This window comes from Oryza brachyantha, chromosome 4, assembly GCF_000231095.2.
Source record: "Oryza brachyantha chromosome 4, ObraRS2, whole genome shotgun sequence".
In the NCBI taxonomy this organism is placed as follows: Eukaryota; Viridiplantae; Streptophyta; class Magnoliopsida; order Poales; family Poaceae; genus Oryza; species Oryza brachyantha.
The window spans coordinates 12,981,277-13,002,933 of record NC_023166.2 but is presented as its reverse complement, the minus strand read 5'-3'; the positions used below and the strand labels follow the sequence as shown (position 1 = coordinate 13,002,933).

The window sequence follows — 21,657 nt, the reverse complement described above, 5'->3', positions numbered from 1 at the left end:
GAGGAGGCAGGAGGCGACCGACCTTCCACCGATGGAGAAGGCACGGTTGCCCGCGGCGACGACCATGGCCATTGACGACAGCGACGACCATCGACGAAGGCAGCGGCGGCAACCGACAGGGGCAACGGTAGCGGATCTAGCAGTTGGTAGCCATAGACAGGGGTGGATCTAAGTGGCGAAGGCGGCAACCGACAGGGTGGCGGATCTGGCGACTGTCAGGCGAAGGGGGTGCAACCAACGGGGTGACAAATCAGGTGACTGACGGGGCAGATTTGGCGACGGCAACCAACGGGGTGGCGACTAGGAGGGCTTGTGGTGACCTTGGCATGGTAGCAGCTAGGAATGCCCCACAGCTACCCGGTCTCTTCTCCAACAACATGTCTGGGATGACGGTGTGAGTGCAACATCGCAAGCCTCGCCAGAACGTATCACCAGTTGCGTCCTCACTAACGCGCCATGATTTGTGAGCCCGATGAGACTACAATGTGGGGGAGAAAGTAGGGGGTATCTTTACGGTTTTTTAAGTAAAAAGCCAAACAACATATTTGTAAACAAGAAATAATTTATAAATAAAATTTTTATATAGTGTTCTTAGGGATCTAAAAGCAAAAGTCAAAAAATAAACTACGATAAAAAACCTCCAAAATCAAATCAAAATTTAAGGTAAAAAATTCATATTTTCACTTACAAGCATAGTAGAAGTGCTTTTTGTCACTATTTACATATTCAGTTTAATCCTTCTCTCAAGCCTTGTGATCGAGAGGGGAGTGGCAAATCTGTTGCCACTGCCATGTAATAGTGGCAAAAGGTTAATTTTCTCATTAAGTGGGGGTAAGAACGAGGGATTGTGACCGCTAACATGTTATCATATGGGCCTTATTTTTAAATTTTAATTTTTTTCCTTGCGGTGCCACGTAAGAGTCACGCCAATGCTACGTACGACAAAGATGACAAATACTACATAGGGCAAAGAGGACAAAGACCAAGTCAACAAGCCATATAGGGGCCATGTCAAAACCGCTCTCATACTGTTGTAGGACTATATTGAGTTTGATTTCAATATTTATTGGCGATATGATATTAGTGAACTTTGCTTTATATTTGATGTATAACATGGATTAAATTAAAGCTTAATTGGATTGGTTCTATGAAAATGAATTTGACTAATATAAAATTTAATAAGCCACACACATTAAATTAAAAGAAACAAATAATATGTTTAGTCGCAATACTCAATTACATGGCCGAAACCAATTCTAATTGGCAAGGATCTCCCCTCACAGATCTGTTTCTTTGTCACATCTTTTTCTTCTTCAGTGCATGGATATCTCGTTAGAGGACGAAACTGACAATACTGGCACGACTCACTTTCAACGAGTAATATTTCTTCCAAGTTAATTGCCATTTCAGCTACTTGTCCTATATATGTCATAAACTTCTCGTCAATTTGGAAGCCTACAATGCTGAGTACATTCAAATTATGGTGCTTGAAATTGCGAGATGATTCCCACTTCAATAATTTATCGCCTTCCTTCTGGTATAATTCACTGTACTCCAGCGTTTTGCATTCATGGTCCCACACCTGCATTCATGGTCCCACAAAAAAATATTAAAAGACAAAATTTGAAGCACATAATATTCACTTGTAAAATCAAGTGATGGTAGATTGGTTACCATTTTTATGACTTATGAGTCTATATTTTGAATGGTGCCATGTTTATATCTTTTTATTTGACAAAAGGAAATGACGAAATAGTTTCCACCATTAATTCCCTTACAGTGCTATTATATCGTGGATTTACTAATTTGCTGCTATAGATGTTATTACATTTTGCAACTTGATCAAACTTTAATAGTCTTGACTTGGGACAAATAGAAACTGACATATAATATGAAAATGAGGGACTTGGTATTTTTGGAAAATAACACGTCCTATTATGTGCAGGTCTTCCAACAGAGGTGCAGCTTCTAAAAGAAAAAATGTCCAAGTTAGATCACAGTCTTCATGAATTTTAGTAAGACTAGCAAACCGCAAATTTTGCAAATTGGCAGCCAATAGTTTAGGATGTTCTGGTTCAATCCAAATCTGCAATATATAAAGTGAAAAATAATCAAATCACAGTTTTGTAACTTGATATACCCCTTTATTGAAAAATAGAGCATATAGCAAGTTTGTACTCACCCAAGTCAAGGCTGGGTTTTTTTAATCCATTATCTTAAAAAAAAAAGCAAGTTTGTACTCACCCTTCCGGATTCAAAATTAGATGCATTTTACTTATAGCCGCATTACCAAGGAACTCACTTAGCTGGATATTCTTGTGCCGAATTGTACCCTTACATGCTAGCTTTAGCATCCAAAGTAGTGGAACGTAACCCAATGATAGAGGATAACTTTCCTCTATATCATTCCAATAGTGAACCATCAAAGTTGTGAGTTTTGGAAGACACTTGAGATCAACCCTTTAAAATCCACAGTAACGAAATCGCAGATGAATAAGTGTTGGGTGTTCCAATTGCAACACTGGCTGAGATCCAGAGTCACACCTGATTAGGGAGAGGTACTCAAGTTTTTTGCAAGTGCTAAGCATATTAGGGATGTCTGAATCACCAAACCTCGCATTGCTTATGACGAGGTGCTCGAGGCAACCAAATGCACGGGGACAAGTATAGAAAAATGACAACAAACATTTTCCACATATGAGATTGTCATCCCCCATACGTTGTCTCAGATCCGTTCCTGATAATAGTTGAAATTTCGTGCTGACAATACTTCTGTTTGCCATTGCATCGTTAATGGAGTGAGCAATGTCTATGAAACCTTCCCTCAAGTAGAATACCAAACTCAATAATTTGATTACAGATGTACTCTTGTGTGCCAGAATATTTTTTGTTTCTTCAACCGTATCTGCGTTGCTTCTTAATACAATGTCATCGACGTCATCCAGGGTAAACATGAGACTATCTGTGGGCTCAAATGCCCCAACATTGAGTATGATATTAGAAAGGAGGCCAGGGAGATGCCTCCATCGCCTTGAAAGAGCACTAGTCCTCACAGCATCACGCAGTTCGAGCCTATCCAATATACAAAGCAAAATGTCACCGGGAAGTTCACTGAGCATGTCTTCCTGATTGGTTTCGTCATCCTGTAGTAATATCAAGTAATGATTATTTCGGAACTTGACATGATATGGTTACAGCTATAGAGATAACAATAGGTGCAATATGATCCCTCCAAGGAGAAGCAAAATTTAAATCTTTGTATAGGTAAACAAATAGGAACCAATCCGAGCTACTCCCTCCATTTTATAAAAGTCAGTTTGGATTTTTTTTTCTAAGTCAAATATCTCGTTATCGAAGCTATAAGATGTTTTTTCAAGATCATATATTATCCATATATATATATTCATATTATTTTAGTACATATACAAATATAGGGAAAATCAAAATATATTATAAACTAAAAAAATATTACAGAACATACGGATGGAAACAGAGGACAGGATGAGAAAAAGAGAGGCTGGTCTGATAGATTACTTGCCTCTGCTTCCGTGTTGTAGCTGGACGCCATGAGGATAAACGCAAAAGGTCAATACTATCTCTGTCAAAAAAAAACTAACTCTCTGGTTTGTGTCAAACGTTTGATTATCCGTTTTATTTGAAAATCTTTTAAGAAATTAGAAAAAAATTAATCACACATAAAATACTATTCATAATTTAGCATCTAATAAAAACAAAAATATCAATAAAAAAATTTTAAATAAGATAAAAAGTTAAAAATTGAAGGTAAAAAGTGAAAAATTGGTTTATTTTGCGACGGAGAGATGGACAATAAGTCGTGTGGAAATCTCGAACACTCCCGACGGCAGGCGTGTGCTGTATTTATAGCGGATTTAGTGAGCGTATACGGAACCATACTCGACAGTCGACACCGAATCGGGCACCGTGTCCGTGTACTCGTTTCCGGCGCGCGCCGCCTCCGACTCCGACACCGAGAAGGCGGAGCGGAAGACGGCCGAGGGCGAGGAGAAGCGCGCCCGCCGCGAGGCCCGGAAGGTGGGCGAGGAGAACGACATCGACGCCATTCTCGTCCGTGCTCCTCCCGCCTCTCTCCTGCTCCGCTCCCTCCCTCTCTCCTTTGCGTCAACACCTCTTCCCGCTTGCTGTTGTTCAGCATCCGTGATGGCACCCATTATTAACTGAAAAACTAAAAACTGGAAGCTTTTTTTTTTTCGCCGTTGCCTCGCACCTTTTTTTGTCCCCTCTGCTGTTGTTGTGCGTCGCTGTTTAGACTTTTGTAAATTTTGCTTTCAGAGGAGCATTCAAAAGGAGGAGGCTAAGAAGAAGGAGGTACATGTGGAGGAGAATGTCCCTGCACCATCTCCCCGGTCTAATTGCTCGGTAGGACATTTTACAGCTTAAGGGTGCAAGGAATAGGAAAAATATAGGATTCTGATACGAATATAAGTGTAAAATAGAGGAAAAACATATGAATGACCTTTTGATTGGACCATAGGAAAAACACATGAATTTGAGGAGAGAGATAGACTCAAAAGATTTTTTCCATGAGGTTCAACTTCCTGTTAAATTTCCTTCAAAACTTGTATAGGAAGATGCATTTCATAGGAATTTTATAGGATTCATTCCTTCGACCTTTGATTCAAAGGGCTTTGTAGGAAAAATTCCTATAGAAATAAAATCCTCTAAAATTTTTATAAAATTCCTTTGAATCAAAGGGGGCCTCAAGTGGCAGATAAAGAAGTTAATATTTCCTTATTGTTGTGATTATGTAGTTCATGTGGACTAGGTATCATCTCCATCCTTCATGATTGGGTGCTTAGAATTTATATAGTCCAGTAGGATTAATATATATTGAGGCCGGGGAGATGGGTTTTCTTTTATGAAATAATTTGATCAAATATGGTCATCTTTTGTTTTGGTTATACAGAACAGATTGTTTTTTGGTTGAGGAATAGGTGGGTCAAAAGTGAAATAGGTTGCGAGCTGCAATTCTGTACAAATCATTTATAGCTCACTCTGCAGCCTCTGTATGCAATAGCCAGCTATACGGTAGCTCCTGCACAAGCACCCGCTAAGCTCGTTCGTTGGCCAGTAGCTTTGCCTCTTGAGCTCATGCCGTTGGCCGTCATTCCTCCCGAGCTCACTTTATCTATCATGTTACTGATTTCGTCCCTAGAAATGTGCTGTAGCCGAGCGATATGTTTGTCGCCCACTTATACTCTCTCCTCCATGGCCAACATGGTTTTGCTGTCGCCGATCCAAGCTGGACTATTGTACTTGCTCCAAGTGCTTTTTTCGGGTCAAAATTTGTTAAAAGAGTGAAGTACACCAGCGTCTCTAAACTTATATACATGCGTTATCTAGGTCCTTGAACTCTCAAAATATATTTTTGGGTCCCCAAACTTGTCCGGGGGTGTCATATAGGTCCAAACGGGTTTCGACCCGCTCCATCCGCTGATGTGGCATGCCACGGTGGCGCCTACGAGAAGAGCGAGAAGAATAAGGAGAAGAGAGAGAAACCGACATGTGAGACACACATGACACCACCAACACATAGGCGTCACTGTGGCATGCCACGTCAGCGGATGGAGCGGGTTAGAGCTCGTTTGGACCTATATGACACCCCTGGACAAGTTCGAGGATCCAAAAATGTATTTTGAGAGTTCAGAGACCTAGATAACACATGCATACAAGTTTAGAGACCGCTGGTGCACTTCACTTTTGTTAAAATATAGATACTCAGTTTGTTTGTTGGTGTTAATTGTTGTGAAAAGTTTTTGTTGTTGTACAGAGATCCTCCTATAATTGTTAACGCACAAATAACCTGCATATGACCTTTCAGCTGGCCAAGTTAATTTTTTCTTAAATGCAGCTTACAATAAATCCATTGAAAGATACATAATTGATTATGTATGGAGGAGAGTTCTATAATGGCAGCAAGGTGGGAAACATATCCTCCATGATTTACTGCTGATCGAATGAGATGTGCTCATTTAGAGTTCTCTTTTCTCCCATCCTCATTTTAGATGTTTGAGTACTCATGTATATTATATCTTTTTTCCTTGCCACAATCTGTTTTTGCAGACCTTTGTTTATCATGATCTTTATCGCTGTGATGTAGAGAAAAACGAGTGGAAGATGGTATCTAGTCCTAACAGTCCTCCACCACGAAGTGCTCACCAAATAGTCGCTTGGAAGAATAACCTATACATGTTTGGTAACTTAACTTTGGCAAGGTATTCTATGAGTTAAAATGTCATTTTAGTGTACAAGATTCAGTGTTTATTATTCTGTGTAATGTTTCAGGTTGGGAATTCACTTCACCAAACCAAGAACGCTTTCATCATTACAAGGTACTAAGTTTGTCAGTCTATTTCTTATGACTATTTTTAGTTTGCTCTATTGGTACCAGGCATTTGCATAATTCATACTACTATATAAGCAGTAACCTCATGAGCAATATATCTGGCATGGTTCTTTTTTTAATTTTAAACCAAGAAATAGCCAGATAGGTACCGACTATCTTTGTAGTACTCTAAAGGGCACGGAGCAGGACGACTCCTGTACAGCCACAGCTTGGGAAGTCGCGTTGTACGAGCCAATATCCATGGTGTTGTACCTTGTGTATCTGCTGGCTCCTTCGCTGCCGTTGAATGGATCGATGTCACCTCTCGGCTTTCTTTGTACTGTATCTGCATCTTGCTATTTTTGTACCGTGTCGTGTTAATGTGTTATCAAGGAGAGTACTGCTCCCTCCGTTCCATGTTTCCGTAGAACTTTTTAAAATTATCAAGATTTATCCTTGTACTAATATATATGTTTGTATAGGTATTTAAATTCATTAGCGTATAAATAAATATTAATAAGATTAAAACACCTTATAATATAATAAAGAACTAAACGAATATTACGTGCTAGTACTTCACACGTCAGCTAAGTTTGCTTGCATGCATGTATAAAGACAACAGCCGTTTGTCCGATGTACGTGCTCTCTCTCGCGAACGAGCCCTGGGTCACTCTCCACTCAGAAAAAGAAAAGGAGAATAGATGATGATCACGTAGGGAGGGAGGGCCGAACAGGTATGGTAATAATTCTTTGGATCTCCCGGGTAGCTTTGCAAAATTGGTCGCCGCGCCGGTCCGTTGCTTTCGTTCGTGGAGACGACGGCGCCGCGCGCGGGGCCGGAATTTGATGTTTCGCCGCGTCGCTCGGGCCGATGGCAATGGCGCCGTGGTGGGATCGTATCGCGAATGCGGCGTACTTTTTCTCGTGCGTTCTGTTTGGGGGTTCGCTGCTTGCGGCGCGGACGGCTGGGTTCGTTAGCTGCATCCGCGGCGAAAACGTGGGAGGACGTCGCACGGAGCGGAAGCCAACACGAGCCAAAGACGCACTGCACGGCGCCACAAAAACAGGGAGAAGAACGTGGTCGGGGGGAGATCCTAGAGCGTTACTGGGGTGTCACACGTAGGCCGTGGTGGAATCGTGTACAGAACATGGTTGGTTGCCTTGCAGTGCCAAGTAGGAGCAGTGGCGGCTGTCGTAACTCGTAAACGCTCCTTTTTTTCCCCTCTCCGGGCGAATCCGGTGTTGCGTTCTCGGTCGGTATCTGTTCTCTCTTTGCAGTTTCAGGAAGAAATGAAATATATATATATATATATATATACTCTCAACTCCTTCCTTTCCCCAAGTTGTTAGTCCCGAGTTGGTGTAACCGGCAGTTAAAATTAGACTCTCTAAATGTCTATTTAGCCACTTTCTATTTCATTTGGTCACTTAAATTCGTTTTTTTATTCCAACAATCTCTATATCCGTCCTCTCTTTTTGGAGTCTATGCGGTTGGGACCCTACCTGTGGGCCTCTTTTTTTTCTCTCCCTCTCCCTATTTCTCTCCCCCTTTCTTTTTCACTTCCTTTTTTTTCTTTCCTTTTCTTCCTCTTAGCCGGTGAGGCAGGCGATGGCGCTAAAGGGCGTCGGAGCGGGCGGCCGCGCGGCGGAGAGGCGGAAGGCGGTGTAGGGCGGGGCGACGAAAGGCGGGCAGCGCGGCCAGGTGGGGTGGCGGAACGCAGCGCGGGGGAGGGCGGCGGTGCAGTCGGCCGCGAGAAGGCGAAAGACGACGGCGCGACCAGGCGAGGAGGCGGCGCAGCACAGGGAAGGGAGCGGCGGTGGCGACGGTCGCCCGGATACAGCTGTGGCGGCCTCCGCGCTCGACGATGACGACTTGCTCGGCAACTACGACCTGCTCGATCTGGCCTAGGACTAGGACCATAGACCGGTGGGTCTATGTGTGGGTCCACGTTTGGCAAGCAGAGTAGGCTGACTAATTTTGGCTAGTGAGGGAAGGAAATTGGCTATCCAGATGGTTTGGAGAGTGGGAGGAAGAGACCGTTGGAGTGTGATTTTTATTTAAAATGACTAAATTTTGACTTGGAGAGTGAGATGAGGGAGCTGTTAAAGATGCTTTTATTGGCTTATGGCACCAGCATGCTACATAAGAGCTCATTCGCAGGCAGCAGTTACATAAGGGCTCATTCGCAGGTAGCGGTGACAACATGTATAATCGTCGCATGTAAAACGAAAAAACAATTAGCACACGATTAATTAAACATTATCTTTTATAAACTTTAAAAATAAATTAATCTAATTTTTAGGAACAACTTTTATATAATTTCTGTTTACAAACAGTACACCGTTTAGCAGTACACCGTTTAGCAGTTCGACGAGCGTGCGCATAGAAAAAAAGAAAAAATTATCTTCCAAACACACAGTACGATAAAACTATTTATTAAGCACAAAGCCGATGATTTATACTTATATAGGCGTGGCGTGACAGTAAAGCACAACTTTACCCTATTATATCCTTGTCAAAAGCGCTCGTTACTAGCTTTACCTTAAAAACAACTCTCCTTGACACCCGAATACTTGATCCGCTGTTCATCCGTGGTGATAAACGTATTTACAAACTAAAAATATTTTAGGAATAAAACTTCTAGGTATATAGGTATATGTTTTTAGCGGCCTAAAATTTAAAAGACTACCAAATAAATTAAGGTAAAACACCATAAAAATAACCCTAAATTTAAATTTAAAATTTTATCCTATAGTATTAAAAAAACCAAACGAGGGTGCAAATCGGTGGCAGTTGTTAGCGAATTTTTTCGACATTGATTCGGGTGAACCGTCAGGTAAATAGAGTACGAGTACTACCATACCACCGTCCGAAATAAGATTACTTTTTTAATTTTTTAATACAATATTTTGATTCTTTATTTTATTTAAATTTTTTTAATTAATAGTTTTGTTCTTACAATAATTTTTTATGTGTGACTAGTTTTTTGAAAATTTTTATAAATTTTTAAATAAGATAAACGGTCAAACGTTACGAAAAAATGAAAAATAAAGTTCTCTTACCATTAATTTTTGCCACGCGTCGACCGTGCGGTGCCTTCCCAGCGGTCGCCACTCGCCACCTCCTCCTCCTTCGCGTCGCGCCCGCACAACTGCAAAGCGAACCGCGTCTTCCCTCCTTCTCGAAAACCTCCCACTAAACAAAGCGAAAAGCCAACCAAGAACCCAGCAGCCGCACCGTAATCCCTTCCTCCTCTCCTCATCTCGCCCAAAAAGCAAGAATCCGCGCCTAAGTTTCGCCGTACGTTTCTTCCTCACCGCATCCTAGCCTCCAGCATCAGATTCTTGACCCTCCCATGGCGGTTTCTCCTCCCTCGGGCTAATCATTTCCACCGTTTCTTGGTTCTTGGCAGCAGCAGCACCATTGTTGCTGTTGGCCGCCGTCCACCGTTCGTTGCCTGCTGTTCGTTTTGGTTTCTCCGAGCTCTCTCCTGCCAACAGCACAGCCTGTGTGTCACCAGGGAGGTGGACCCCACTCCTCCTGTCTTGTTCTGGCACTGCCACTGGCAAGCTTCACCTAGGTTGTCGTTTGCTTGCCCCTGGGATTGGTTCTTGGGCCCCATCCATCTTCCATCTTCAGGGTTTTCCTGTTTGCTGAACCCTTGATCTTGGATGGATGGATGATGGCCGGTTCTTGAAGAGCCTTGCTGGTTCTCCTCCTCCTCCTCCCGAGAAGATGCGGTAGCCTTTCTTGTGTTTTGGATTGGAGGAAGGAAGGAGGATTGCTTGTGAGGATCTTGGGTTGCACTGAAAGTTCCTTTGGTGTTCAGAATTAGGTGGGTTTGGATTACAGTAGTGTTGGTTCTCTTGCCTGTTTGTTGGGTCTGAACTTTGAAGGGAGGCTGAAGAGAACTGACAATGGAGCCACCAAGTGGGTTCTGGGTCTCCCTGTGGAGCTTCCTCAAGTTCTTGCCCTACTTCTGCGGCCTCCTCATCCTGGGGGTCATCAAAGGTGATTTGCTGCTCTTCTGTCTCGGTCCATTTCGGCAAATTTTGTGATGAACTGAATCTATGTGTATGTTTTATTTGGAAGGCATTATGAGGTTGCCTTTCGTTGGTCTATGCTTAGATGCTTGATTCCCCACTTTCTTGCAGCATCTATCTAGTTAAAGATCTAGTTACAACAATCATTTTAGCTGTACTGTTCCGACTTTGATAGGACCAGATTAATTTAACTTGGCTTGGATAATTATTAATTTGTAAAATGAGCAATTATTTGATGATTTGCTGACTGACGTGTTTTCAATTAATCATGTTGATTAATTTCGGCTGGATTTGCTAGCAACTGGTAGCTTTGCATGAATTATGAATACTAGAAGGGGGAAAATAAATATTGCAAGCAAGCTTGGCATACCTCCAGAACAATTAACCAAACAATAAAAAAGTAGAGTGAACGGAACAAAACCACAATAAAGACACAAAAATGCTGAAATTTTTTAGATGATAACCGAAAGTCTGAAAGGATTTATTGCAGCACTGTGTACATGGCAACATGAAACTGGCCGGAGAAGAGCCTTTTTTTCCCGCTTCTGATTTGCTCTTTCAGGGCCTTCTGGATTTATTGTCCCTTTTTAGAGCTTTTAGTTCAATGTCTTAGCTAGTCATGCAGGGATGCAAATTCAGTAATATACTTCAACAAATAATTATCGCAATAGACTGAAATAGTGTAATTTTCTGAAGTAATAACAATGGCATGATATCACTATATAAATACTATTAAGTAAATTGCAATAGTACAATACTACTCTGTTATTACCTACTTACCTATGGTCTCTATGAGTGTGTTCACCTTTGTTTTGATTCTCTTCAAATTTGATGTGCAATCCTCATTTCACATTATATTTTTCCGCAAGGTATTTTGATATGCCCTTGGGCATGTCTTATTATGGCGATTGGGTTATCTGCGCTAATCCTGGGCTTATGGCCCATGCATGTGATCTGGACATACTACTGCATTATCAGGTACAGTGTACCTGATATTCTATACCTGTATTTCAGAGTCTCATGTAACTAATCAGGATATTACTCATACTCTCTGTGATTTTTCATGAAGACAGAACTAAGCTGTTAGGGCCTGTAGTAAAGTTTCTGCTCCTTATTGCTGCCACTGCAATCTTAATCCTATGGTTGATAGTTGGCATCCCTGGAAGCATCTTAGCTGGATTGGTATATGGCTTTCTAGCACCGATAATGGCAACGTTTGGTGCAGTTGGAGAAGGGAAAGAAAAGCCATTTGTTCATTGTTTTGTGGTAGGATTTTTCTTTCCGTATGTTTATTTTTACAGTTCTCCATGTGCTAATTATCTCAAATTGCAGGATGGAACATGGAGTACTATCACTGGAAGCTGTACGATAGTCAGGGATGTGAAAGATTTGCTTTTCCACTCCTATTTTTCAATTACGGATGATCTTCTTCTTCAGGCACCTCCTGATAACAGGCCATACGAGATAAGGTACGCTTCCTGTTCTTGTTTAGTATTTTACCATTACTACTCAAAATCACAAACCTTTCTGGATTATGTTTCCTCTTTCCTCCTTATCTTATGGACCTCTACTTGAGTTAAGACAACATTACCAAAAGCAAAAAAAGCATTTCAGATAGCCCTTTAAGGCGAAAGGATCCTCAAATTCTATGTCTTTTTAATGGGAATGTGATGCTATATATTTAGGTGCCATTTCTGATTTTTTTTTTCGCATGAAGAATTATGGTCTATAAAATGAAGAACATCTGTCTTTCAGATTGCTTGATTTACCTGGCGCTTTATTATCTGCTACATGTGGACTCATACTGGATGGTATAATGTTCACACTGATTGCCATCTACAAATGCCCTGTGATGCTTTTCAAAGGATGGAAACGACTGATCCAAGATTTGATTGGTAGAGAGGGACCTTTTCTGGAGACAGCTTGTGTGCCATTCGCGGGTCTTGCTATTCTTCTCTGGCCATTTGCTGTAGTGGGGGCTGTTCTCGCCTCTGTCCTATCCAGTATTCCTTTAGGCGCATATGGTGCAGTTGTGGCTTATCAGGTATGACCGTGGGCTAAAGTTTTACCTTTTCAAGTATGTTGTTGACAGCGTAATCTTTTAATGTAACTAAAAGAAAACATTTATAGCAAATATGTTGACTACTTGTGACAATAATCTAATTTATCTTATGTTTAGCTAGTCATCTTACTCTCCTTGATATGCTAGGAATCCTCCCTTAAGATGGGCTTATCTTATGTTGTCTCATCTGTGTCCATCTTTGATGAATACACAAATGACATGCTTGACATGGCGCCAGGATCTTGTTTCCCAAGGTATAAGTATCAACCATAAGCCTTTGGTCCATATCCTAAACCATTGAAGTTTGTGGTTCTGATGTTTGAACACTCTAGGTTGAAATATCGGAAGAAAGAAGATTCTTCGCATGGTAGTAGCTTATCCAGGCCAGCCTCATTCAACAAGGAGAAGCAAGAGGTAAAGAAACCTCCAGCACGTGTTACATCTTTTAAGAACAGTATCGATGACTTCAATCCATTCAAGGTAATCTTTTACTGCTGTTAGTTAGCACATTGAATTGGTAAAATTGATTATGCATATTGGCATCGCAATTTCTGAGCGCAAATTACTTTTTGCAATGCTTCGAATAGATAGGTTATTCGATCTTCTACTTTTCAATGAGCAATGCTTCCTGCTACAGTATTTGAGCTTATGGAATAAGGACACTGAACTGAATGATTCCGCTATGCAGTTGCTAGACCACCTATTTGCCGAATGCAAGCACCAAGGGGAGGATTTGGTTAACAAAGGAGTGATAACACTGAAAGACATCGAAGAGACAAAGTCAGGCAAAGTTGGCAGTGGAGTTCTTAATGTTGGTTTGCCAGCATATGTAATCCTTAATGCACTCCTTCGGTCCGCAAAGGCTAATTCTGTTGGCCTTCTCTTAAGTAAGTATACAGCAAAAAATGATTTTGTTCTGTTGGGAGGGCTATTATGACCTTTTCTTTGAAAAAAACTTGCAGGTGATGGCTCTGAGATTACATCTGACAATAGGCCTAAACATACTCTCTTTGAATGGTTCTTTGACCCTCTTTTGGTCATCAAAGAACAAATTAAAGCTGAGAATTTTACAGAAGAAGAGGAGGAATATCTCAAAATGCGAGTTTTGTTGATTGGTGATCCTGATCGTGCCAAGGGCAGCCTTTCCCATGTGCCATCGCTGGATGAGCGAAAAAAGGCTGAAATAGACGCATTTGCTAGGAGGTACTCGGTACTCCCTTCCCTCCATCAACTGAACCTCTTATTTGATGCATCATGCATGCAATATAGCCATGATTGATGTTCCCTAATTCTTTTGCTCCTCTTCTGCTTCAAGATTGCAAGGGATCACAAAGTCGATATCAAGATATCCTACATCGAAGCGCCGTTTTGATGCTCTTGTAAAGGCACTCTTGTTAGAGCTTGAGAGGACAATGGGAGGTGGTCAATCCACCAATGGGTCCCAATCTCAAAGCTTGAAAGGCGGCATTGCCAGAATGCTCAGCCAGAAGTCCATGGGGAAGACAGCAAACATCAGAGATGAAGATCCAGAAGCACAGACGACAAGATATGCTCGCACTCCGTGATATGATCCCTGGTAGTGCTTTTTTTTCAAAAAAAGTACGGACATGCTACTGAAGAAGAAAAAAAACTTCCACTGTAGTTACTAGCTTTGTACAGATTAGTAGATGCTGCAGTTCTGAGTTGCCCCTGCCATTCTTCTGTGCCTCTTGCATGTTTGGAGCAATGTGGGGTGCAATTGCAATGTAACATCGCTCATCCTAAACTAACTCGCCCGGATGGGCTATTCTTGCCTGTCACTTGATTTGATGCATGCTTTGACGCATGATGAGAATTGCAGCGTGTGATCTTTTGAATGAAGTCGCATAAAACATCCAGTTTGTTCATGGAATAGTGCCAGACCAGACCTGACTATAAAACGCTTGTGAGCTTCAATCCATGTGTGTGTGTGTGAATTTAGATAAGATTAAAAAGTCTTACATTGTGAAATAGAGGTTGTGAAATAGAGGGAGACAGTAGGTAACTGGGAGTTGTAATTAGTATTACTAGAACACAAAGCCTGAGCAGTTGCGCATTGCGCTACTATCATAAATAGCCACGGTAGTATCAGGCAAAACACTTTTAAAGTTTCAAGAACCAACAAAATTGTGTGGTAACATGAGAATCGACAAGCAGATCCGCCTAGTCATAACGTTGGCCTAGGGCATTTTGCTTTCCCCTCCATGATACCAAGGCTGGTTGAGCTACTAGTAATATGCGATAATGCTCAAAACCCAGGGCATGCATACAATTCATTGTCATATCAGGTTGGATGGAAATAGCGGAAAACTGAAGCTGGCGTCTGTGCTTCTTCATTTAAGTATCAGATTGTCTCAAAAAATGTCCACTGGCTGGCTATCAGGCACCTCGGTGTCATCCAATTGCTCTGCTTGTTTCTGCTTAGCCGCCTTGTAACTAGAAGAGCCTCTGAGGATGGAGCCAATATCTAGCTTCCCTTTTAGAGATTTCTGTGACCTAAACAAATGGAAATAAATATATAAAAGGTGTTAGCGCGCCTCACCTAGAGCAAAGACCAGAAGGAACAAGCAGTGTTCTTCAAAGTGATTCTCATGAGAAATACATCAGGTGATTCTACAAAATTTTGGAAACCCCTATCGACTATGTGGAAAGGAGTCTAGGATTTGAGACTCCAAAGAGGATTTGCCGCTAGATGCAGGTCCTCATGTCAGTGAAAAGAGAGTGACGACCCTTTACTAGCGTGCATCTCATTGAGCTGCAAATCCTACAAGTTTCTGTTTGTTGATGGTCCTCAAAACTCCGTACCATGCAATATCTGTACTAGATCATCTACATTACAAACAAATCAAAGGAAACATAATTCCTACTGCAGACATGAAGACCTGCATCTACATTACAGCAAATAAATCAAAGATAATTCTCCTTGTCAATTAGAGAACTTACAGTGATGCATTGCCATCGTCATCAGGTTCACCACTTTCATCATGAGCTGCAGATGAAATACCTGTCAAGGCACATCATGACATCAACCAGATCACTTTCATAAGCGAGCTAAGCATATCAGATGGTATGACTGAAAATAATTCATATTAATCACACTTTTGCCTTCTCTTGCTCCCACCCCCCCCCCCCCCCCCCCTGAATCCCACCTGAGTCAGCGGATGTGGATGAATCATCTGAAGTTTCAATGGCAGCCTTTGCACTCACAGTGCGCAATTCATCATCAGAGCCATCACTGCTGGCCGCATTGAAAATTGTAGCAGTGCCTTTGTATTTTTTGGATTTGCCATTGGTTTGTTCATACCTTTTTCTTGGAACTTTCCGGACTGCTAGTCGAAAGCGACCAGTTGACGGTGTGCCCTGTGTGCTGTCACTCGATGCTGGTGGGCTCATGGAAAAGCTCTTAACAAGATTTTTTATAGACTTGGAATTTGGATCTGCCCTTCCATTGATTAATCCATCTGCATTTTTACTCTCAGTATGAGGCTTTGTCTGAGACCTGTACTTTCTTTGTTCTTTGTCCATACACTCATGACCCTGATTATCAGAACCAACATTGCTTTGGTTAAGCTTCTTTACAAGACTGCTATCAAATGTGGTATCTTTTGGGTCCCGTGTCAGGATACTACTGTTCCAAATTACATCATTGTTATTCTCTTTACTGTCATGCTCCATTCCTCCTTCCTGTGCAACAGAAAATGGCAAATCATGCACACCACTGTTGATGTCTTTATGATCACTGTTTGGATCTACCTTCTGTGGAACAGACTTGAGTAAATCCGATTTCCTCTTCCGCTTCTTCTCCTTGCCTTTCTTCCCATTTCCATTTGTTATGTCCATATTTTCTGTTGAATCAGATGGCACACCCACATCACCAGGAAAATAATTGGTTGGTTTAGTTTTTTCTATATGAAGATGAGACTCTAGCAGATCATTTAGTTTAGCACTACCAACGATCTGAGACTGCATATCCGGTTTTCTTTTGTTACTTTCATCCTCAACTTCTCTTACTGTTTCCTCTTTGTTGTTTTCTTTGCTTTCTGCAGAAACATATGGGTCATCAGCACCACTGGGGCTAAAATGGTCAAGGAAGTTGATTTTTCCATTTGGTTCAACAGCAACAACAGACTTTTCAGGACTGACTGTAACACATTCAGCCTTGAAGTTCATCAAATCTACATCAGAACCATGCTCCAAAGCAGAACTCTGACTCTGAAGTTCAGTCTTGGAAGATTTCTTTCTTCCCTTTCGAGTATTAGGGGTAGAAGCTCTGAGAGCTGTGGCATCTTCCTGAACTGCAGGTGATTGTGTTGGAGTTCCTTCTGCAGTTTCCTTATTATGGGTTTCACTCTCACCGATATAACTTATGCATTTGCCCTGGCTGTCCTTAGTGGATTTGCTATCTTCGAAATGTGTAGAATGATTACCCTGCTGGACTTTAGGCGTATGAATCTTGGAAGACTTGCTTTTCTTCTGTATTTTTTCAACAGTAAATGCAGGGCCATCAGTTACAGAACCTCCTCTAACCAAATCTGCTTTGGAAGCATTTTCTCTGTTTAAATTCTCTGTAGCAACCTGGTTAACTTGCTCATCCAAAGACTGAATAGTTTTACCATTATCTGTAGGGACGTGCTTCAAGGAAATCTTCTTTCTCAGACGTTTAGTGGTTTTATTTTTGTCATCATCTTGCAATACAACATTTTCAGTTGAAATGTTATTATAATCACTTGTGTTGTCAGAAGGCCTCAAAGAAACAGATTTTCTTAGTTCTGCATTTGCACTTTCTTCAGGTACACCTGAAAAATGAGATGATTCATGTACTGTTGGCAGTACTTTCAATTGGTTTCCTTTGTCCTTATTATGACTAGGTGAGCTGGCAGAAGCATCAGACTGAATCACCGCTGGATATTTCGGAGGTAACACTGCACTAAGTCCACCTTTACCCAGAGTGTTTCCATGCACTCCTAGTACATTGCTGACTTGGTGTTCTTGTCCTGTTAACTGATGTTCATCCAAATCCTCAGTTATGTTATCAGTGGATCTTAAATCTGCCAGTACCTCATCAATCGCTTTTGCTGCTGCTACATCCAGGCTTACATCAGACTTCTTTTTGTGACTAACTGTTCCTTGTCCTGTTGTGGCTGGCATTATTTGCTTTGGATCTAAGGGAGAAGCATGTATTGAGATTTCATTTGTAATTAATCCAGATGATTTTGTCACATCATGAGTAAGATCAGCACCCTTTGAAGACTCTGACTGATGTTTTGTCTTCTTCTTCTTCTTCTTTTGCCTCCCATCACCACATGGATTTTCTATTATATTAGGATCCTCTGATTGCACATTGCTTAAGATCTGTTGATCAAGAGGGTCATTGACAATCTTGCCTTGAGTAGCAAACTTACCTGATTTGACTAAATTCTCTCCATACCGGCTACACTCATCTTTTTCTCCAGCAACCTCCAGGGACCCTATGTCAATAGAACTAACCTTCTTTGCTTTCTTGTGCTTCTTCTGTTGAGAAGTATGGCCTGCTGACTGCGTCTTCTCCAAGATGATTTTGCTTGTGCTGGGTTTCTCGAACGTACTTGTTTCAACACCACTTTCATCACGTCTTGGTTTTGTACATTCTCCTGCACCAGCAAACGCTTCAGAAGAACTAACCATATCTCCCATGGCTGGATCTTTATATTCCTTATGTACAAGATCATCAATCCCTTGATCAGCAACCGGATCAGTAGTTACTTGGGCATCACTGACCAACTGAACATGTTTAGTACCATACTGATCTTTTTCTCCAGCAATATCCAGAGACTCCACGCCAACAGAACTAACCTTCTTTCCTTTCTTCCGCTTCTTCTCTATGCTTTTGCTTGTGATGACTTTCTCCATTTTACTTGTTTCAACAACACCTTCATCATGTCTTCCTTTTGTAGATTTTTCTGCACTGGCTACAATTACTGAAGAATTGACCATATCTCCAATGTTTGGATCTTTATATTTCTTGTGTACAAGATCATCAATCTCTTGATCAGCAACAACATCAGGAGTTGCCTGAGCATCACTCATCAGCTGAACATGTTTAGTCCCACACTGATCAGCAATATCCAGAGAAACCATGTCAACAGGGTTCTTTGCTTTCCTCCGCTTCTTGCGTTGAGAAATAAGGCCAGCTGACTGTATGTTCTCCAAGATACTTTTGCTTGTGTTGGCTTTCTGCATTTTACTTGTTTCAACAACACCTTCATCACATCTCCCTTGTGTAGATTTTTCTGCACCAGCTACAACTTCAGAAGAATAAACCATATCTCCAGTGGTCAGATCTTTATATTCGTTATGAACAGGATCACCAATCCCTTGATCAGTAGTTTCCTGCGCATCACTCATCAACTGAATATGTTTAGTCCCCTGGCCTCCACTATTGTTTCTGCTAGTCAATTCAACTTTACATGGATCATCACCTGAGAAACAGAATTTTTTTGGATATGAGGAAACTGAGCATGATGAGTGTGTGAGCCAATATATACATGTATTTGAAGAATCCAATCTTACATTTTTTGTCTATGACATGCATCAAAGCCAAAATCTGGACATGGTATGCATAGTTCGTAAATTAACCATATCCTACAATTATTATGACTAATGCAAGCACAAAGGATGTCACACAGTATCCGATTTTCTTGTACCTCCAAAAAAAAGAATTCCAAAAAAATTTGCATCATGTCACGAAAGAATCCTAGGGTCTTATTACCTTGCAGCTCTTGGTTGCTTTTATGAAGTAGGACTTGACCAATGGTTCCTGGTACCTCCATTGCTCCAGTTGATGGCTTTGTCATTTCTTGAGTAGAAACAACTTCCCTACTAACCTCTGGTTGACGCCTTTTCCTTTTCTTTTCCATTCCAGCAATGCTAGAATCTTCCAGCCCAGGCAGACCATTTGCATTTTTTGATATTGACGCAGGTATCTTATGAACATCCTTGTCAAAATCAACTTCAACTCCAGGAAAACCTTCATTGGATCTTTTTCCATCTTCCATTGAAGAAGTGCAGAGAGTGTCTGTCACTGCCACTGTCATATTAACATGAAGAAAGCATCCAGTCTTGATTTTGGCGAAGGCACTCCTTATTGTCATCAAATCAGAGAGGTGATACAGTGCACCCTTCCGTCGCACCTGGTAAAAATTCATACTACTTTTAGAAACTTGGCACTATCCTTTGATTACACATGCAATCTATTGTATGGTCTAAAACTGTGAGGAAACATAATGCTCCCTATTGTCTGAATCAAAATATACATCGTTTCAAGAATATAAGCATGCAACATTTTACAACAACACCAGTTTGTGTGACATGCAGTATATACATTTCTAAATTGTGTCCCATTCCACTAAAAGTCACTACATCTCCATTTAGAATTCACAAGTTGGGAACTTGGGATGGAAACAAAAGAACCATTACAGAGGAATCGTGTGAAAGAGCTAACCCCACGGACCTCCACGGACCTTTGCTAGCAGGGCACATTGCAGGATCAGCAGAGCAGGGTGCATCCAGCTGATCACAAGTCAATTCACTAAACATCCAAGCAAATACAAATCAAATGGACTTTGTCTGATCTCAAAGGGACCATACCCTAAACATTAGTACCATTTCTACCCCACCGACTGAAACACCTGATCAGGTACAAAAACACTCAGCAAATTCTCTATCGAGAGATCCCATGAGATGCGAACTCATGCTCTACTATATATGCTCCTGAAACATAAACTCATCCCCAACTATATTCTTATCCTAAATCTAAGCGAGGATCGCGATACGATGCTGGAGAAAATAAATAAAAGCTGACCAAAAGCCATGAATTAGGACCTGGAAGGACTTCACGGCGACGGTGCCGATGTCGGGGAAGGTGACGGCGTGCTCCGCGGCCACCATCGCTGCGCGCTCAGGGAAAAACACGAATCAGTCGAGTTACTCGCGGGTTCGAGAAGAGGAGAGGAGAAGCGAGGAGGGTCGTACACTTGAGGTCGCGCACGGTGGAGTCGGCGGCGACGAGCAGGGCGAAGCGGGTGCCGAGGTCGGTGTCGATGAAAAGGGAAACGGGGGCCTCCCCGCAGTCGGAGCGCACATGCGGCGGCGAGGCGGCCATTGCGGGGGGTGCGTTCCCCGCCGCCAGTGAGAGAGAGAAGGGGAGACGGAGCGGCGTGGGGTTTTTGAGGAGAGGGGTGCTTTTATTGGCTTTATTTGTTTCTTTTTCCTTTATTAGGTTTCGCCGACCCGTAAAAACCTAGACAGCACTTTGAAGACTCGGTCAGAAATAGTCGATTCAGCATCACCGGGAGAGTACTAACATTTTACTTTCTAAAACAATATATTAAAATTATCTTAAATATACTATGTATAAAAATACACACTTCTCCAATAAAAATCTAAAAAATAAATAACTTGTATTAGAAACATATTCTTGTTCTCAAAATTCGGTTTTAGGAATTAATTTTACACGTCTCTCGAAGATGCTCTAATGTTTGAAAATGAGAAGAACAGTTAATAGGTAAGCATGCGTTCTATTCACAAGTGGGAGTCTATACATAACAGTCATTAATTTTTAACACATATTTAAATATTTATTTTATTAAAAACTTTCTTAATTATTATTTATTTATGATCTGATTTATTACTCCGTGTATTTTAAGCATAGTTTATCTTTTAAAATAAGACCAATGGTCAAATACGTAAAAGTTAAAACCATCGTGTATTAAAAACAGATGGTGCAAGAAATTAGGATATATATACAATTTCCAATGACTTTCTATATAGTTTTAAAAACTTTCTATTTTAGAAACTATAAACATAATAAGAAGGTTCCTCGTGAATAAAAAAGGAAAAACACATTTGGTGAATACATATATAAACTTTTAGTCCAAGACTTTTTAACAACTCTAGGTGGAAAGACTTTCTCATAGTACAACTTATGACATTGAAATATTTCGTTGAATCTCTTAAAGGCTATGATTTTAATGGGGACAACTTTTTTCAAAAAGGATTACAAGTATAAATTTCGATTTAAAATCACTTTTAATCAAATTGCTACAAATAAAAAAATAAGTCGAACAGGAAATAGGAGTAGGGTGGGCCTAGAGCGACCTAGAAAAATAATTTTGAGAGGATATTGGGCCTA

The 21,657-nt window shown here is 41.1% G+C and overlaps 3 protein-coding genes and 2 long non-coding RNA genes across 7 annotated transcripts; 3 read left to right on the top strand and 2 right to left on the bottom strand.

Annotated features, from left to right (window-relative positions):
- Window positions 1–1,568: 1,568 nt before the first annotated feature.
- Window positions 1,569–3,568, bottom strand: LOC121054198 (putative F-box/FBD/LRR-repeat protein At5g56810). The gene is made up of 5 exons (XM_040523222.1): window positions 3,539–3,568; window positions 2,480–3,143; window positions 2,183–2,193; window positions 1,930–2,086; window positions 1,569–1,582 (listed from the first exon to the last, which is right to left on the bottom strand). The coding sequence occupies exons 1-5, from the start codon at window positions 3,566–3,568 to the stop codon at window positions 1,569–1,571; spliced, it is 876 nt and encodes a 291-aa protein (XP_040379156.1).
- Window positions 3,569–3,875: 307 nt separating this feature from the next.
- On the top strand, window positions 3,876–5,954 carry LOC107304026. Its single transcript, XR_005811695.1, has 3 exons — window positions 3,876–4,086; window positions 4,312–4,398; window positions 5,891–5,954. It is a non-coding gene; the product is annotated as an uncharacterized LOC107304026 (long non-coding RNA).
- A 191-nt stretch (window positions 5,955–6,145) lies between these two features.
- LOC121054288 lies at window positions 6,146–6,786 on the top strand. The gene is made up of 3 exons (XR_005811694.1): window positions 6,146–6,254; window positions 6,325–6,371; window positions 6,550–6,786. It is a non-coding gene; the product is annotated as an uncharacterized LOC121054288 (long non-coding RNA).
- Window positions 6,787–9,553: 2,767 nt separating this feature from the next.
- On the top strand, window positions 9,554–14,061 carry LOC102704328 (uncharacterized membrane protein At3g27390-like). Of its 3 annotated transcripts, XM_006652366.2 has the most exons (10): window positions 9,554–10,376; window positions 11,278–11,386; window positions 11,482–11,674; window positions 11,741–11,877; window positions 12,164–12,452; window positions 12,618–12,724; window positions 12,803–12,950; window positions 13,159–13,357; window positions 13,433–13,673; window positions 13,786–14,061. In XM_006652366.2, exons 1-10 carry the CDS (start codon window positions 10,283–10,285, stop codon window positions 14,033–14,035), a joined length of 1,767 nt encoding a protein of 588 aa, XP_006652429.1. In that variant the 5' UTR covers window positions 9,554–10,282; the 3' UTR covers window positions 14,036–14,061. The 3 variants fall into 3 exon arrangements, with proteins under 3 accessions (XP_006652429.1, XP_015692058.1, XP_015692057.1); XM_015836572.1 differs by having other exon boundaries at window positions 11,482–11,877; window positions 12,803–12,884; XM_015836571.1 differs by having other exon boundaries at window positions 11,482–11,877.
- A 424-nt stretch (window positions 14,062–14,485) lies between these two features.
- LOC102704049 lies at window positions 14,486–20,662 on the bottom strand. Its single transcript, XM_006652365.3, has 6 exons — window positions 20,499–20,662; window positions 20,349–20,416; window positions 19,237–19,657; window positions 15,638–18,946; window positions 15,432–15,492; window positions 14,486–14,984 (listed from the first exon to the last, which is right to left on the bottom strand). The coding sequence occupies exons 1-6, from the start codon at window positions 20,626–20,628 to the stop codon at window positions 14,843–14,845; spliced, it is 4,131 nt and encodes a 1,376-aa protein (XP_006652428.2). The 5' UTR covers window positions 20,629–20,662; the 3' UTR covers window positions 14,486–14,842.
- Between the last annotated feature and the right edge of the window lie 995 nt (window positions 20,663–21,657).

Bases quoted from the DNA above. Each gene is read 5' to 3' on its own strand.
- LOC121054198 (XM_040523222.1), bottom strand. From the start codon at position 3,568: ATGGCGTCCAGCTACAACACGGAAGCAGAG. The intron at 3,144-3,538 runs GCAAGTAATCTA...ATATTACTACAG, and splicing joins GCTACAACACGGAAGCAGAG to GATGACGAAACCAATCAGGA.
- LOC102704328 (XM_015836571.1), top strand. From the start codon at position 10,283: ATGGAGCCACCAAGTGGGTTCTGGGTCTCCCTGTGGAGCTTCCTCAAG. The intron at 10,377-11,277 runs GTGATTTGCTGC...TTTTTCCGCAAG, and splicing joins CATCCTGGGGGTCATCAAAG to GTATTTTGATATGCCCTTGG. The intron at 11,387-11,481 runs GTACAGTGTACC...TCATGAAGACAG, and splicing joins ACATACTACTGCATTATCAG to AACTAAGCTGTTAGGGCCTG.
- LOC102704049 (XM_006652365.3), bottom strand. From the start codon at position 20,628: ATGGCCGCCTCGCCGCCGCATGTGCGCTCCGACTGCGGGGAGGCCCCC. The intron at 20,417-20,498 runs GTACGACCCTCC...CTGAGCGCGCAG, and splicing joins CACCGTGCGCGACCTCAAGT to CGATGGTGGCCGCGGAGCAC. The intron at 19,658-20,348 runs GTCCTAATTCAT...AATTTTTACCAG, and splicing joins TCGCCGTGAAGTCCTTCCAG to GTGCGACGGAAGGGTGCACT.